At 48.6% G+C, this 17,122-nt stretch overlaps 1 protein-coding gene across 2 annotated transcripts in view; it reads right to left on the reverse strand.

Moving 5' to 3' along the window:
* Positions 1–1,128: 1,128 nt before the first annotated feature.
* COL5A1 (collagen type V alpha 1 chain) overlaps positions 1,129–17,122 on the reverse strand; it is a 159,959-nt gene continuing 143,965 nt past the window's right edge. Inside the window, exons 58-66 of one of the 2 annotated variants that reach the window (XM_064468953.1) lie at positions 16,423–16,530; positions 15,884–15,937; positions 15,158–15,193; positions 14,324–14,377; positions 13,688–13,946; positions 13,145–13,257; positions 10,817–10,885; positions 6,746–6,979; positions 1,129–3,924 (exon numbers count right to left, since the gene is read on the reverse strand). In XM_064468953.1, coding sequence (XP_064325023.1) covers positions 3,778–3,924; positions 6,746–6,979; positions 10,817–10,885; positions 13,145–13,257; positions 13,688–13,946; positions 14,324–14,377; positions 15,158–15,193; positions 15,884–15,937; positions 16,423–16,530 — 1,074 coding nt within the window. In that variant the 3' untranslated portion in view covers positions 1,129–3,777. Of the gene's footprint in view, positions 3,925–6,745; positions 6,980–10,816; positions 10,886–10,939; positions 11,009–13,144; positions 13,258–13,687; positions 13,947–14,323; positions 14,378–15,157; positions 15,194–15,883; positions 15,938–16,422; positions 16,531–17,122 lie in introns of both variants that reach the window. The other variant, XM_064468952.1, reaches the window with a different exon arrangement.

Consider the following 17,122-nt stretch of genomic DNA (forward strand, 5'->3'; position numbering starts at 1 on the left):
TGATGGGACACAAAACTCAGCGTGGTCATTGCAAAACTCTGTGCCTAGAGGTGGCTTTGTGCACACGTGCCTGTGTTTGCACCGCACGTACCTGCTATGATGCAAATACAGGCAGGTTTTCAAGGCACAGGCCTCTTCTTGAGCCTGCAAACCAGCAGCACCAACCGAATGGTCTTTGCAAGAAGCCCCCGAGAACCAGAACCGTGCAAATCCAGCACCGTGCAAATCCAGTTTGGCAGGCAGATGCGTGCAATTTCTCACCGGTTTCCAGAGGAGCTGTCATCTTCTTGCGAGTCCCTGGAGCAAAACCCGCAGGAGGTAAGGAGGGGATGAGCAAAGTGCCCCCCACGTCCGTCACTCCCCCCAGCACGTCCACGCAGCAGCGCCCTGGGGCTGAGGTGTGAGTTTGGGGCTCAGGAGCTCACCAAGAAGCTGGAGAAACGTTGGGTTTTTAACTGAATTGGTCTCGGGTGAGAAGATCAGCCAAAGCAAAGGCTGCGGTGCCGAGCAAAGACTCCTCGGGTGCCGTTGCCGCTGGGGCGGAGAAGGTGGAGAGCTGGTGGCCGTCTGATCTTCACATCCAAGTCCCGGCAACTGAAATCCTTGGGTTGGATTTTTGCAGTGTTGGGTTGATCCAAGTTTCTCACTGAGGGAAAAAAAAAAAAGATTCCAGGCCTGGGAGTTCTCTCTCTGATGGGTTTGGTTTATTGTTTGACAGTATATATTACCTTTAAGCGCTTTCACTGCTCCTCTGATGAACTCTTCAGGCTCCACCGAGCAGAGGGGTCATGGGGAAATCACGCTGCAATCAACTTCAAGAAGAGATTCACATCACGTTGGTTTAGGTGGAAACAGTAAACTTGATTTATTGAAAAAATCTATTACATTTATTCCTTTATTACACAGGTTTAAAATATTTAAAAATAGCTCTTATGGGCATTACACTTAAATTTTATGACATGTTTATTGGACTTTGAAGAAATGTACAATATGTCATTTGACACTATATTTTAAAAAGGGCCTTATGTACTAAAATTTTTTTCCATAGGTTTTATTTTTCTTATCAACATTTGTTCAAGTCATATATATTAAGGGAGGAGGGAAATAAAATTACACAAAAAGAATGTCTGCAAATACAAGTAGTAATTTTATTGCAATATACTGTAGCTAAGTGGTCCGGGGAAATCGGAACAGTTTGGAGCTCAGTACAATTACAACACTGTGGAATTCAACAGAGGATTTTTTTTTTTTCTTAAAGCAAAGAAATAAAAGGAAAAATAAAAGAAAAAAGCTCCCTTGATGAAAATTTATAACAGAATCACATGACCTAGACAGACGCACACGTGTGTACATACATCAATATATGGCTTATCTGTTGCAGAGAGGAATGTGCAACCTTTTCTGACCTTCCCACTGTTCCTGGACAAGGCTCTTACCAAGGTGACTGAGAAGCTGAAGTCTCCTATATATTATTATATACTCCTTTTCACTGCTTTGCTGCCGGAGTCTGCAGGTTTTAGGGTAGCACCTTTTTTTTTTTCCCCCCACCTCAAGTGGGGAAAAAAAAATTACAAGAGAACACAACAGAAGGGAGACGGATGGACACGGCTCTCCCAGACCGAAAAGCACCGCGCGGCATCGCCGCTCCCTCCAGCACAGCTTCGCCTCCTTTCCTCGGCTGCTGCTGATCTCTGCTTGGGAAGGAGGGGGGAAAAGACATCATATATAGGCTTTTCTTCACAGTAAATGTGATATCTTTTCCTTTACGGTGAAAGACCCCCCTTGGCTCAAGCGTTGCTGTAATACTCCAGGCCAAATAATAATAAAAAGAAAACCCCACCCTGCAACATCTATTTTCCAGCTGAGAGATCTAAACAAGGAAAACGGCCAGGGAGAAAACAAACAGACAAATGGAAAAAGAAGATGGTGTCAGCAGGTTGCGAGCTGAAAATGCTGCGTGGAACAAAAGGGAAAAAAAAAAGCCATCCTGGCAGAGCCACCATGGGAAGACCAGGAAAACCACAGACTCCCGGGAGCGCTGGGCGGGCAGGCGCCCACACGGCTTCAGCATCACGTCAGGACGTCCACCAAAGACATAAATTAGCACCACAAACATTCGGCGACTGAGCACAACCTGGTACGGTCACCACCGCGTAAAATGCACGGATATTCTTGCGGGGCGGAGGGGGGGAAGAAAAATAAAAAAAAGACGTAAGCAAATTTAATACTGTTTCTACATGGACCGCATAAGCTACCGCAATACAATGAAGGAAAGGAGAGGGTCTTCTACACAACAAATATGAAGGTGGCATGCATTTATAATCAAAGGCCGTAGCAAAAGCCTGCAGTGTTGGAAGTGGCTAAAAAGCAAAGGCTGGTGGGAAATTGGCCAATGGCAGGGTATCACCAGTGTTGTATGAGTCATTCAAATAGATAGCACCACAGAGAGACACATAAAAATAAAAAGCACCTTTTTTTTTGTTTGTTTGGTTTTTTTTTATACACTTTATATTCAGAGAGGACAAGTGGATTTCCCCTGCCACGGCAATTTGCCACTGGGAATGGATTTTTTTATTATTATTATTATTATTTTAAAAGAATGCTGAAGGAAAAAAGAAAGAAGAATTAATTTAAAAACACGTACGTTAAGGTAAGCAAGTGTATAAAAAGGCAGAGACTCAAAGCAGATCCTGCTTTTAGATCAGGGATGCGTAGAAATCTTGTTAAAAGGTGGCTTTCATTTCCTTATTTTGAAGCAAATCATTCCAAAAAGGCATCTGTGGCTCAGGGGGCTGGTTTGACACTCATTGGGCCCCCATCCTGCAAAGACTCATGCCTGGGCGTAACTCCAAGCCCCGCCGGATCCAGGCTTGGCGTTGGGAGGAGGCGGGAGCAGTGGGGACGTGAGCTGGCCGTCTTCGTTCCCAGGTGGATGCTTGGCTGGGATGGTGGTGGGAGAGAGGGTGGTTTTAGTACAGACAAGGTCACATGCATGTTTTGAAGCCAGAAAACATTTAAACATTTAAAATAATATACAATACAAATATTTACTTACAAACATACAAAAATATAAGCACCTTTAATACATGGCAGAGAGATGCCCAGTGTGACTTTTAGCTATCAAATTCACGGGGTGAGATTTTTGTAAAATGTAGAATTACACGATTCAATAGAGATCCTAAAAATTCTGGAAATGGCCATGACCTCTGCTTGCTAGAGCCGATCCAAATCTCATGGAAGTCAACAAAACGCCTCCGATGAGCTTCGGCAGGGTTTGGATTGGAGCCGGGACTTCAACGTCAAGCCGAACGCAGGAGTTTCAAGTTTTTTCCATTTTTTCCTTAGAAACAAACACACACTAATGTATAGACAAGTGCTCGGTATTGCTTCGTTGCGAGAAGTCGTCGTCTTTGATGGCGGCGGGGTCTGCTCGGTGGCTGTGGAGCAGCAGCGGTGGGAGCAGCGGGGGCGGCAGCGCGGGGACAGGTCTCCGGGCCACGCGTGCGGCGGTCGGTCATGCGACTCTGCGTCTGTCGCGGGAACGGTCCTCTGGGTCGGCGGTCGGGTGGGTGTGGGCGCGGGGGCGCGGAGGAAATCGGGCGAAACGAGGAACAAAACAAAACGGAAAAAAATAACCCATCGCTGTCCAGTTTCAGAACGTGCATGTGACAAGGAATTCTTTTTTTCTTATCTTTTTCTTTTTTTTTTTTTTAATTAATTAAATGGCGCAATGAGGTTACGAGGTTGCTCATTTGGAGACTAGTTTTCAGGTGGCTCTTAGCCCATGAAGCAAGCTGGTCCCACCTCGAATCCAAATTTCTGTGACGCTTCTCCGAAGTCATTGAACATGATGTCGACTATAGGTACTTGCTCTACTTTGGGTGTGTTGATTTCCAGGATAGTCTTCTGATAGCCCTTCTTTGCCTGATGGGGAGAAGAGGGAGAGAGAGGAGCTCTGATGATGCCTCCAACCCAACAAGCAGCAAGTTATCGTGAATAAGCATTCACTGGTCAAGCTGGGAATATAGCGATGAACTTGCCCAGGCATTTTCTGGGCTGAATTAGAGGCACCCAGCACCCAAACTCATCCTTGCCCTGAGGATTTAGCAAACGTGCTCTCAGGTGGGACGATGACCACTGAGCAACCCCCTGGGAGATGACCATCCCTAGCCCAGACTTCGGAGCAGAAGAAGCTGCTGCCACGTAGATCAAAAGACACTAACTCCGCTGTCAGCACATCTCAGAGCTGGCTCAGGAGCCTGGTAAAATTGTTGTGGCTGTGGTATAGTTGTTTTGCCTCCCTGAGGACACGCATGGGTTGTTGAGCAAATTCGAGCGATTTAATTTGAATATATTAGTTTGACTATTATCCGAGCGCTACTGAAAAGATCACATTTAAAGTTTGATGGAATTCGCAAGGTGATGTTGTCTTTTTATCGTGCCTGGTAGCCATAGAGTTATTTCCGAAATATAAATAATTATTAGAGGAGCAGAAGTGCACCCGAGGGCATACAAAGCTGCACAAACAAGTGAATTTATGGAGCAGCTTTTGGCTCTACCTTACCCTTTAATTTGTTTGTCTCAGAAGAATACGCTATATCACAGCTACTGAGAAAGGGCTGTAAGATCAGGAAAAAACCACATTCAAGTAACGGCCCAGGCGTCAGCCCTGGAGACCCGCCGGTGCCGGCTGCAGCAGCCTCCCTCACGGCCGGAGCGTGGGCCCTCCCCGGACCCCGGCAGCGGTGCCGTGTCGGGCAGCACCACCTCATTTTTCCACACGTAGGACTCAATCGCAAATACCCTGCTTGTAGTTTGGGGAGGATGTCCTACCAGGGTACCAGAGACGGTACAGGAACACAGGAGATGCAGAGCCTCTTCCTGCAAGGCTGCAATAAGCTCCCCTAGCATATTTTATCTCCTTTTTACAGCCTGCAGGAACGTCCCTAGCAGAGAGGAAGGACTGGGGCACACCAGTTTGGAAGTGGTGCCCGAAGCTCTGAGCCAGGAGACGACGTCTCTGTGCCCCACCATCGCACCGGGGCTCACTCAGCCTCTCCTGGTGCTCCCACGCCGCGGGCGCCTGTTGCTCCCACGGCTTTAGCTCTTGCCACAGTCATTTATTTGCAACACCGAGACGGGCTGTGCTAACAGCCGCCTGTAAGAAGCAACCAAGCAAATAAGCTCGAGGGAGCTTTCCATGCAAATATCCCTCGTTAGGGAGAGGAACGCAGGGCTCCTGAGCCAAACCACTTAAACCAAAAGGGTTTTCATCAGGCACATCTACCTTAAAATGTGTAACGTGTGACCGTACAGCATCCCTGAGACTTAGGAAAGGAAAGGGAGGGGAGGGCGCTTTCTACCGAGGCCACGTTATGTTAGCAGGAGATATGAAGTACTTGAGGATAAACTTCCCCGCGCGGCTTCTGAGTGTTTCCAGAAGCAGGATGGATGCCCTTTCCCTCTCTGCAAGAGTGTTAAAAGAAGAAGTGATTCTAATCTGATTTTCCCCGTTGCTCCTACAGTAAAACACGTGCATGTGCCAGAACGCAACCGCTTTCATCTCAAATTATGTGGAGGGCTTTTTCTGTCAAACATCTCAATCTTTCCCTCCCATGGGCTTCAAACACTGCAGTTGCAGAGGGCGAGAATTACGCACGCTTTTGCACCAGCAAGCTGGGTCTCTAAATAAATGCAAGCAGCTCCTGCTTTGCCAAATTTTTAGCTCCTGAGGGCAGATTTTTCAGAGCTCAGTCCCGAATCGGGCATCCAACAGAAGGAGGCAGAAGCAAAGGGAGGATGTTGGGCCCTTTTGGAAACTCTGGCTGTTGCTCATGGCCAAAGCGAAGGCGAAGAGCGGCGCGGGCGGTGCTGGGAGAGGAGGGCTGCAGCGTCACGCCTGCTTCTGCGCCTTGGGCAAAAAAGTCATGGGGGAGAGAGCTCGAGAGAAAGATGCTAAAAGCCACATTTGAAATGGGAGCAGAGATGCAAACCTCTGTCTCCCGCGCCCTGTAGCATCATCTCATTTTGCTACAGGGAGTCAGGCCTTGCTTTGGCTTGTCCTTTCCCAAGGGCACAGGCAGCTCCTGTGAGGAGCCGGGCCCTGTGAGCACAGAGCAAACCGAAGCGCCGTGCTGGGGCTCCTCTGGCACCTCAGGGGATGCTGGGCTGGAGCCGGGCGCTGCAGCCAGCCTTGGGGCGATGCGGCGATGCGCCCCCGCGCCCAGCACAGCCCAGAGCCCTCCTGGCACGCTGCAGAAAGAGCCCAACCAACCCAATGCCAAACCCTTAATGCTTTGCCTCCACGATTTCCTGGAAGCAGTTAAAAAATTATCAACAAAGCCTGCAAAACTCATATGCAAGCGGGTGTCATGGCTTGCCTCACCCTGTGTGATTAAACAGAGTAAAAGCAAAGGCAAGGGCGACATTTAAAAGCAACTGGTGGTTTTAGGCAGGTCCCCCCCTTTATGCACAACCAGAATAAAGCACATTAATCTGTTTTCTAGAGGTGCTGCAGCTTCGCCTGACCTTGAGTGGAATCATGTATTCCCAGCATAGGGAGGAACAAGCTCAATGTTTCCCATGATGGGGACAATCCTCAAGGCAACTACCTCAACAGGCACACGGAATTTGGAGGCAATTTGCTCCGAGGCAGACGCGGCTGGACAACCAGGGGAGGGGGACGGACACCTCCAGCAGCGACCCCTTTAGCAGGGGCTGGCCGAGACCAGCTCTGCCCACGTACCGCGCAGCCGTCGAGGGTGGCTCGGATGTAGGGGTTGTTGTCGTAGGACATCTCCTCGTCGTTGGAGCCCAGGAAACGGATGGCCTTGTCGTAGCTGTCGGTGGTGGCGTCGTGCCAGGCTACGGACTGGTAGCAGTTGTAAGTGATGTTCTGGTGGGCCGAAGCGCTCAGGAGCCGGAGGAAAGTCATCTGCACCACTCCGATGGGGTTCCCGTCCGAATCCACGTAGGAGAGCTACGAGAAGGGGGGAAAGGGAAACACTGGGCAGTGAGGGGCAATGCAACATGTTTGGGCAGGCTCTGAGGACCACCAGTCTCACCCATCTTTATTATCCTGCGTGTGGGGCTCAGTCTCGCCACCCCACCGGGGCGCAGGCACTGCTCCTGCCACGCTCTGGTCCTCCTGCAGCCAGGGCATGGCTACCGAGAGCAGTTTATTTCTCTTGCTGGTTGTGAGCTAAACAAATTAAAGCTAATGCAGGGCAGGAGGCGAAAGGAAAGGAGGATTTCAGCCCCGGTTGCAAACAGGTGCAGTGCTAAGCAAACCTGGGGATGTACATCTCGAGTTTAAGCCAATACTGAGCATACTTCTCCAGCTTTTAAACAGAGGAGAGAAAGCAAATTTCTGTAAGGGTTTTGGGCTTTATTTCTCTGTCCTATTTGACAGGATTTTCTCACTGCTGTGGGTATTTTGTTTTGCACACACTGGGGTATTTCCCATTCGTTTTTCCTGGGCACCAACACGCTGGCTTGTAAGCAATCTTTGTTCTTAATCTGCAGCGATCCTGTTCCTGCTGATAAGGGCTCGTGCTGCCTTGGTCGGCAAAGCTACGCTCAGCTAAAGGAAAAATGCCTTTGCTGCCCTTAGGGCATGTCATGAAACACAGAGCTGCGCTGGCACAGGGATTTGCTCCGTTCTGCACATCAGGCTCCTTTTCCTCCTTGGAGGAGAACCATGTCTAGAAATATATTTCTGCAAAACACGGTTTATTGAAACCCACCTCCAGCACTTTGGGGATTCAGGACTTTCTGGGACTTTCTCTCGTACCCCAGCAAGGAAGCAAGAGCACAGAGGGACAGCTGGTTTACACGTATAAACTAACTTTACTTCAGGTGGCATCTCCAGCCACGGCCAAGCTACCAGAGCTGCTGTTCATTGCTATCCTCTATGGAGAGTGGGTTTCTTTAGAAATGACCAGGAGGAAAATACAGGCACACAAAGAGCGCAGTGTTCTTCGAGGTACCATGAAACATCGGTGCAAACTGCAAACAGTAGAAGAGATTCATAACCAGACAATAAAATAATGAATAAAAAGATAATAAAAATAAATAAATATACCAACCGCTTGCTGGGATACCGTTGCGCCGTCCTCCTGAGAGTTAAATATGACTGACCATGAGAGTGCCACACATGCCAGGAGAAGAGCTACCAGAAAACCACCAGGACGTGGAAGGAGAGGGACCCAAAACGCCAACTACTTGGCACACACCCAGTGACACGTGGCGCTACTGATCTGCAGGACCCACTTCTCTTATTCCTCTCATTTGTTCTTATTTCAAATCGGTGCTTGGTTTGGGAGCCTGACTGCTTGTTAAGGGCTCTCGGCTGCTGTTCTGTCCCTGCAGACTGCGTGAAGCCCTGCCCCAGCTTTGCAACTGGAGCCACTGGGAACCGGCTGTGTGCGTAAGGCTTGCTCGCGGGAACATGGATTTGCAAAAATCAATCCTTTCCTGTTTTCTCTGTGATAGTATTTCCCTGTGGCAGATGCCATATGGCTATGAAGGATAACAGGAGAGGATGGGTGGCAGGCCTTGTTAGAGCTACTGGGAATTGTGTGTAACACACAGAAGGAAAGCAGGGTCCAGAAGAAAACATCTGCAACCCTTTTATCCCTCTAAATGCAGTTTGGCTGTATCGTGAGAAATGGTACGGAATCAGCTCCAAGTGCTCTGTGTCATTGATTAATGATGGTGCAGAGACATCAAAACAAGACGGTTTCTTTGTATTTCATATTCACTCTGTCCCTCTTACTTGAGATATCCCCAGAAGAAAGGCGAGCGCCGTCACGGTTGCACACCTCGTGCAGGCACCGGGATTCATACCGAGCCCCCCACGTTAACAGCCTGCGCTCTCAGCAGCGCTGAGCAGCCACGTGGAAATCTCACCCTCAGCTCCGGGGATCCCCATGGGCTCAGGCCCCCCAGGAGACCGTGCTTGGGCGGTGTGGGAAGACACCAGGGACTTTCTCCGGGGAGTAGCAGGAGCAACGCTGCACCCAGAGGGGAACTCGGACTCATTCATCCTGCCTGCCTACACACAGATTTCAAATAATCTTGGATCCAGGCAAACCTCTCCCCAGTTTACCAGCCTCAAAGCTCTAAATACTGACTGGGGCAAAATGAGAGGTACTTTTAGAAAAAAAAAATTAAAAATCAAACTTTACTTTTATGACTTGTGTGTTTAACAGATTTGTGGTTTGCTTAGGCAGGTCTTCTACGTGCTGGTGGCTTTTTTCCAAACAGAAAATGCAGGACAGGTAAAAAAAGCAAGAAAATAGCAACACAGAAAGATGGAACAAAGGGCTCCAAGTAGCACTGAAATTCTTCTTTAAAAAAAGGGCCCTAAGCTATAGGTTGGCAATTCAGCCTCTAACATTGCAGATAAACAGACTGAGGAAAAAAAAAAGCAGAGAAGATGGAGAAATGGAGGTAGTTGTAATATTAACTGATGAAGTGCTCTGTAATTAAGCTATGAGGAGTTGCCCTCCAAGGAGCTACGAGGCTGAAGCCTTGGCTTTGTGGCCTTACTCGATGATGCAGAAAAGCTGCAGAAGCCATATCCTTCTTGTGGGCAGAATCAGAGCGAACGCGTTTAGTGGCAATGAAATGCGGCTTAGGAAAACAACGCGGCGATTCTCTTTGTTGTTTGCCTTTTAAGGTGGAAGTTCGGGGCACTGCAAGAAACCTCGGCCCCGGGGGAGGGTGACTGCGCGAGGCAGCTCGGCACGGTTTGTCAGAGCATCTCCTGCTTTCAGGGGCAGCTCGGTTTTATCCGCTGAATATTTCCTTCTTCCCTAATTCTCCTGATTTGACTGAGCTCATTATCCGCATCCCGCTAATCCTACAAGAATTGATACACACGCAGGAGATTTCTGTTGCTTAAGGAGACCTGGCTTACACTAATCAGCTGCTGCTCTGACATCCCTGACCAGGGCTCGGGCTCTGTGGGAGCATCGATCCACAACAGGAATGACCTGTTACAGGACAAAACACCAGAGCTTTTCCTCTGTTTCACATGTTCCTGCCTCGCTTGCTTCCTGACATCAAACACTGTTTGACCTTACGACAGTTGTTCTCCCTTGAAATAAATCCTTAATTTTGACTAAGTCAAACTCCTGCCCACCAGGCTTGGCAAGCACACGTGGCTTGAAATCTTCCTTTAAACCAATAACTTCATGTCCCCCAGGCTCTGGGGGTGCTGTGGGAGCCCCTGATGTGGCTCATCTCCAGCATGGGAGACCAAACGCATCCTTTGGGGAAAACCTGCCCCAGACCAGAGCTGTGCAGATTCACCACCTCAGCCTGGGTACCAGCAAGCACAGGCTGCGACAGCACCGTGCCCGGCTCCAGGCTGAAGCATCACGTTTGGGGTCTCAGCTCTCAGGATAAGGCTAAAGTGCTGGGGGAGAGCAGCACGGGGACACCCGGTTTGCCCTTGCCATAATAGGAACTACTCAGGAGACGGGAACAGCCCTCCTTGCAGGATGCCGCGCTCCTGCCGTGCTTTGCAGAGACAGACCTGCAGCAGCTCCAGCTCTGCAGGGTCCCCCAGCACATCAGCGTGTCCCCTTCCAACGCAGGGGAAAGCTCGTCAGCTGCTCCTGGGTTTCCAGTCAAGTGGACTGGAAGCGTCCCCATTGGGTTTTGTTTCTTTTTCAGTATTCCACCTTAAATGTTCTTACTGCGACTCATGATGGTTATTAGTCCAGCATGCAGAGTGCAACAGGTCTGGCCATACCAAAGCAGATGACGTGCTCTGATTCAGACTAGAGGGCCGAGGTTAGCCACTTACCAAAGACCCCCGCTTGTATTGACTATACCATGTGGAAGGCTGTTCTTTGGGCCAACGAGCCATTTTACTCTGTAAAATATGACACGGGTTAAAGAAAACAGAAAGCACCAAGATGCATCTTACCAGTTTACCGCGCTTGAATTCACTGAACCAGGAGCCTGGGTTTTCCTTTGGCCAAGAAGTAATTCTAGCCTAGTTTGTGGACGGCAAAGAGGAAAGAGAGAAAAAAGAAATAAAAAAAAAAAGTTACATTCAGTTCCACAAGCAGAGTCTGCATGTCTTATTGAAACTGTCCAGCTTCCTTTAAAATGTTTTCTTAACCTTTATACAGGGGTAACAAGAGCAGTCGGCAGAGCCCTGGGGTGCCAGCAGCCTCCCAGGCAGAACAGGACGGCGGGTGCTGCCCTGGGTGCGCAGCGCTGCCTCGGCACCGGCCTCCTTCGCTAAGGGCTAATGATCTCTGCCCCTTGGATGCAAAACCAGCAGTGCAGGCTATCGGCAGGAGAGAGCAAAGGGAAGATAGAGGGGGAGAAAAGGAAACATCGATGGTAAAAGATCCATTGATCTCCATGGGAGCGCTGGGGTGGAAAAGCAACGCCGATAACGGAGGAGGCTGCCGTCACTCTAACGTCAAATCCAGATGCTGTGGGGCTGGGAAGGGCAAAGAGCGTGATGAAGGAAAAGCCTCTGCCTGCCTCCTGTGTTTGTGCAGCAACAAGGTACAGCACAGGCAGCGCATCCTCTCCAGCCAGTGCTGGACCATCACCCATGATGGAGCTCCCATTACCTGGAGCGACGCAGGAGGTGACCTTGACAAGAAATGAGCTGCCAGAGCATCCTTTACGGCAGCCCTTTCTAAGCAGCTGAATCACTTTTTCTAAGTCAGGGCACCGGGAGGGAGCGTGGCTGCCGTCTGCTCCCTTACCCTCCCACAGGCTCCCTCGCTTCTGCTGTAAATCTCTCCAAAACCAACAGCCAATGTATATGCAGGCGCCTTGGGATCGTCCTTTCCTTTCTTACTGGAAAGGAAACCATAAACCATGTGAACCATAAAGTGAGTCAGTGTGTTTCTGCTGTATTAAGGATGGAGTGAAAGGGGATATGGCTTAAACTCTGCTGTGCCTTATAATAAAACCACTCAGCCAATACTTAATGCTGGTCTGGTAGCGGTTTTCATTATTCTACATGGAAAAAGAGCGGGCTGAAGGTTTTTCTTATTTATGAATGTAATGCAAAAGTGTAGCACAAGTTGCATTTGAGGAGCATCGCAGCCTGCTGCCAGAAAAGCAGCTCCTCCACAGTGGATGAGACGGGGCCAAAGAGCCACCTGCAGAGTCAGCATGGCAGGAGTCGGATCACGGGCAGGCTCCGCTTTTTTAGCTGTCAACGTTTTGAGGAGAGCCATGGCAAGTTAATGCAAAGGAGGAGAAATCCACCTCCTATTTAAACACCCCTAAAAAAACTCAAGGAAGGTTTATGTTCCATGTTATTTGTCTTGTGCTGGCACATATTTCTGGTGGATGAAGTTCGGCAGGCAAACGGCTTCCGCTGGAGCGAACAGCTTTGTCCGCACCTTAACCCAGCTGGAGCACAACTGGGACACTGAGAGCACTCCCCCAGGCTGCTTTGCAGGAGTTTCTGCTTGGCCAGTGCAAGAGCTGGTCCCAAGGCATCAGGGGGAGCAGCTCCAGAAAACAGAGCACATGGACACGGGACAAAAATGATGAGCATGGTTGAGCTAAGCACATCATTACACAAAATAACTTGATCAACCTTGTGCATCAGTGCCAGGAAGAGCACTGAGGCTACTTGCAACCATTTAGGCAACCAAATACCCACAAGAAACACCAGAAAAAAATGACAGGAGATAAATATGTGTCTTCCTTGCCTGAAGGCACAGTAAGGACGGAGGAATCAGCGGTGCTTATGCACGCAGACAGAGGAGTGGCAGCACGGCTGCAGGAGGGAAGGCAAGGAATGAGTTAACAAAGCTCACAGGAGCTGCAGTTCCTGCACCAACAGACACTGCTGCCTTTGTAAAGCAAAGTAAAAAAAAAAAAAGGTTTTAGCATTTATTATGCCTGGGAAATCATCAAAGGCTTGTCCCAAACCACGGTTTAAAACTGACTTACTCAAAGAAATTCTCTTTGTAAACCTACCCCTTATTATTTCAGAAGGCAACGTTGCGTAACAAAGAAATATTCTGGATCTTTAATTCTTACTTGCTATTGTCCAATTCTCCTTAAACTGACTCTAAGAATATCCATATTAGGAAACAACCTTATCACTGTGATATAGAGGGGAAAAAATAAAGTTGCATGGACTTACTCCTTCAGATTTCTTATCAGGGAAGATGCAAGTCTCTCCACCAGCTGTGAAGTTACAGTAAACTTTGAAAGAGTCCCTGGAACATCCTTGGTTAGGATCAACCCAGTATTCACCTGGATGCACGAGAGGGAAGAGAAGGGAAGAAAGAATCAGCACTGTGAAGGAAGGGTGACGGGCACTTCAGCAACCATCCTGCCAGGAGTGTTTCTTCTCTCTCATAGGTGACTATTTATATGCATTTTTTGGAAAAGTGGTTATGTTCGGATCCCACGTAATACTGTGACACCTTAAAGGAATAGCTCTTTTGCATTATATATCCCCATTCTTAGAAGAGACTAGAATACTTCAGCTGGAAGGGAACCACAACAATCATCTAGTCCAGCTCTTCTCTATGTATTCCTTCTTTATCAGCCACATTCCTCACGAGGCACCAGGGCCAGGGACTCCCCAAATTACTTCTCTTCCTGCATTTGCTGGAATTCACTGTGTGGAGCTGGGAAACCCCCAGTGTTTTCCCCACACCCCCTCTGTCCCGGGACACACCGTCTGGGAAATCGGGGTGGCAGAGCTGCAGATCCTTGCAGGTACGCGCTGGGTTATGTTGAGTGCCCAATGGATGCTTCATTTGCTCAATTTCCAGTTTCAAGGAATTCAGCGAGCCAAAAATTTCCTCCATGCCATCTGCATAGTCCATGTAGTTGTCGGCATTTCCATCGTCCACCAGCTGGCTGGCGTCAATGTTTCGCCTGGTCCTCTTGGAAGACTGGATGGGCAGCGGCTGGATGACTTCTCCAGGAGGACCCTGATTTGTGCGTAAAGAAGATACAACTTCTTATTGCATATTCAGTGGGGAAGAGACAGAAGAGGCGGCTAAAGCAGCCACCAGCGCTGAGAAGCAGCATCACGAGATACACACTAGGCATGTAGAATACCCGTGATGGTACTGATGAAAACCCTGGCCATCAGGCTTGAACATTGGGTCCATCCTCTCTTGCCATCTTCCCACTAGTAACTTCTCCTTTCACATCCTGCTTTCTTCCCCAGCATCTCTAAGGGATGCCAACCCATTGCTAGGATTCCTGGTACACCAAATCTTTGTCCAGAAATCTACTTCCTAACATTGCAACACTTATTAAATCTGAACCTCGTTTCACACTTCATGTAATGGGTTCTACTTACAGGAGGCCCTGGGGGCCCAGGAAGACCCGATTCACCCTTTGGACCTGTTGGACCCTGGGTGGAAAAAAACAAGGGAAAAACATATGAGTCACTCAGGGAAAAAGCACTTGTCACTTACATCCCAAACATCATTTCTTTTAATAGTCTGTTGTGGCAAAAACTTTCTTCCTGTCCCTCCAGGCACACAACAGGAGTCTCTCTGCACCCCCCAAGAAAACTGTTCAGTCTGGTCATTTTTGATGCTGGGGTAAAAGAAAAGGCCGGTCAAACGCTCGGGGTTAAAGAGTCAAACTTTGCTTAGGCTTTCTGTAGAGAGGGAAGGATCTTCCAATGCATGAAAATGTTAACTCTCAAATCAATTCAACAGTTTTATAAATCAAATAAAATCTTTAAATTAAGAAAACATTGAATTCTGTATGGGAAAAACACATTAGGAAGTTGCTCAAGAGGAATTTTTAGCTGCCTGCACAGGAGATCTGTAACATGAAGCTTGCTTCAGTGTCGCATTTCTCACCAAGTTCTTTGCTTTTCCACCTCCCGCTTCACAGTCTATTTTTAATACCCTCCGCTTTACAGCAGTAGTTTTTCTCCTAAAGACTATGCGCTGGATTCCTCCTTACGATCATTGCTGCACTGATGCTCAATGAAGTACAGTGCGTACAACAGAAACCTTTCCCAATTATAATTTCTGGGCTTAGACAGCCTGAAAAGGCTGCATTTGCTATAGTGATCTTTGGCTAATTGCCTTAATGCCACTGATGTGGAGGAGCCGCAGCAGGTTATGCACTTAATAAGAGCTCCTCAGCCTCTTCGTTTAACAACGTCTATACTCACTGATGATCCTTTAGCACCTTTGGGACCAGGTGGACCCTGTATAGAGAAAAATACAGAAAGGAGTCAGTACGTTTCCTAGCAGAGGAGTCAGACTCTCCTTGGAGAGAGACAAAGTAGTGTTACACAAGGTGGGTTTTTTTAATTCGCTTCCTTTCTGTTTCCACTTTTCGCATCCACTTGAGTTTGGCGTTGCTTTTATTTGCCAAGGTACAAAAAGCTTTTGTATCAGACCGATCTGTGTCAGCGCTCCGCACTCCTGCCCGGATGGGGACTGGAAAAGCTGCTGTGCGATTACTGTAACGCGGGGCTGACCCTGGCTCCGTGCTACGGACACCCAGCAATAGCAAATGCTGGTTGCCCAAGGGTGCAGGCTGCAGCCTTTGGGCACCCAGTGAAAAAAACAAAGCAAATAGCAAAATGTACCAAAAAAATCACCATGTGATTGTAAATAGCTCAAAGTAAGGGAGAGCGAAACAGGGTGGGCTAATTTCCCTGCCTCAATCACGCCGTGCCCCCTGTCCCCATCTCTCAGCTCACGTGTCACCCCCCAGTACTCCCACAACTCATTCAACTGTTTTTAGTGGGCTCAGCTGGGCAAACCCATTCCCATCAGCATCCTCATACAAGGTCAGGCCAGAAAGTCTGGGTATATCTGGGAGCACCAAGATGACTCCAGAAGGACTGTGTAGCTCCCGTGGAATTCAAAGGTAATTATTTGCCACGTACCGGTAATCCTGGTGGCCCTGGAGGCCCAATTGGTCCAGAAGGACCTGTGATACCCTGAAAAATAAAAGCAGAACAACGTTGACTTGCGTGCAGCAGTGCTGGCCTACAACTGCACAACTAACATCTGCTCACAGAAAACCACCCGGTTTTGGAGGACTCCACTCAAATCTGGAGCTTTAACTGTTTTTTAAGAGTGTGCATGATCCAGACAAGGGCATGACCAGGGCATCTCATTTCTCGTTTAGGCACACAGTTTTAAAAATCAGCCCTCTAGATGCATATTTAATATCACCATTCCTCCAAGTCTATTCAGCTCTTTTCATGTGACCCTTGAGAATCCCCTTTCTACTAAAACGGGTCATTTTGGGACATCTCTACATTTCACATGTAGAATAAACCACATAAATATAGAAAATATTCCTCAAAAATTAGCAAGAGCCTTCTGCCAAGGTTGACTCTCTCCTATGCCATACCTGCTCAAGGGCAGCAAATCCCACAGCTCAAAAGCACATTCCATGAAGGTATTATTGAATATTTACCTGCTCTCCTTTGGGTCCTGCCGAGCCCTGGGGGCCTGGGAGACCTCTGTCACCCTTTTCTCCCTGCTCTCCTGGCGGTCCAATAAGACCAATTAAACCTGGATGACCCTAGGGGAAAACAGCAGATGTTAATTACGATCTCTCACCAGAGGTAACCGAACGCCAAAGCTACCCAGCAAAGACATTTCTAGACACAAACCCAGATTATCCAAGGTGACAGGAGTTTGTAGCTATCCCTGACAACTGGAAGTGGCAGAGCAGAGAAAAGCACTTTTTGCAACAGAAAATGCTACCAATATAGAAGCAGAACTGCTGCACTGGACCGCGTGCTCATTTTGGGTGGTAATGCATATTACATTAATTTCTCCAAGACTGAGGATCCTGCCCTAAAGCAAGCCTGGGGTCTGCCCCTCCCGATGCCCTCTGCTAAAGCGCCTGTGTTCAGGCAGCCCCGACAACTGGAGCTGCCATGGACCGCAAGGGCCATCGTAGGGGAGTGCAGAGATTCAGACCCTCCATGTCGCCTTGCTGCCATCAGTGCTGGTGAAACGGGGATGGAGAAGCCAGCCTTGGATCCAGACAGGCAGCAGCACGTTCTCACCCACAGCGCAACCCGGTCCATCCCTTGGGCCACACTCACAACTCTCCATCTCTCCTTTAAAGATACTCCCAATGCTTCCAGAGCACGACAGAGAGCGCA

This window comes from Phalacrocorax carbo, chromosome 18 (genome assembly GCF_963921805.1).
Source record: "Phalacrocorax carbo chromosome 18, bPhaCar2.1, whole genome shotgun sequence".
NCBI classification, from domain to species: domain Eukaryota; kingdom Metazoa; phylum Chordata; class Aves; order Suliformes; family Phalacrocoracidae; genus Phalacrocorax; species Phalacrocorax carbo.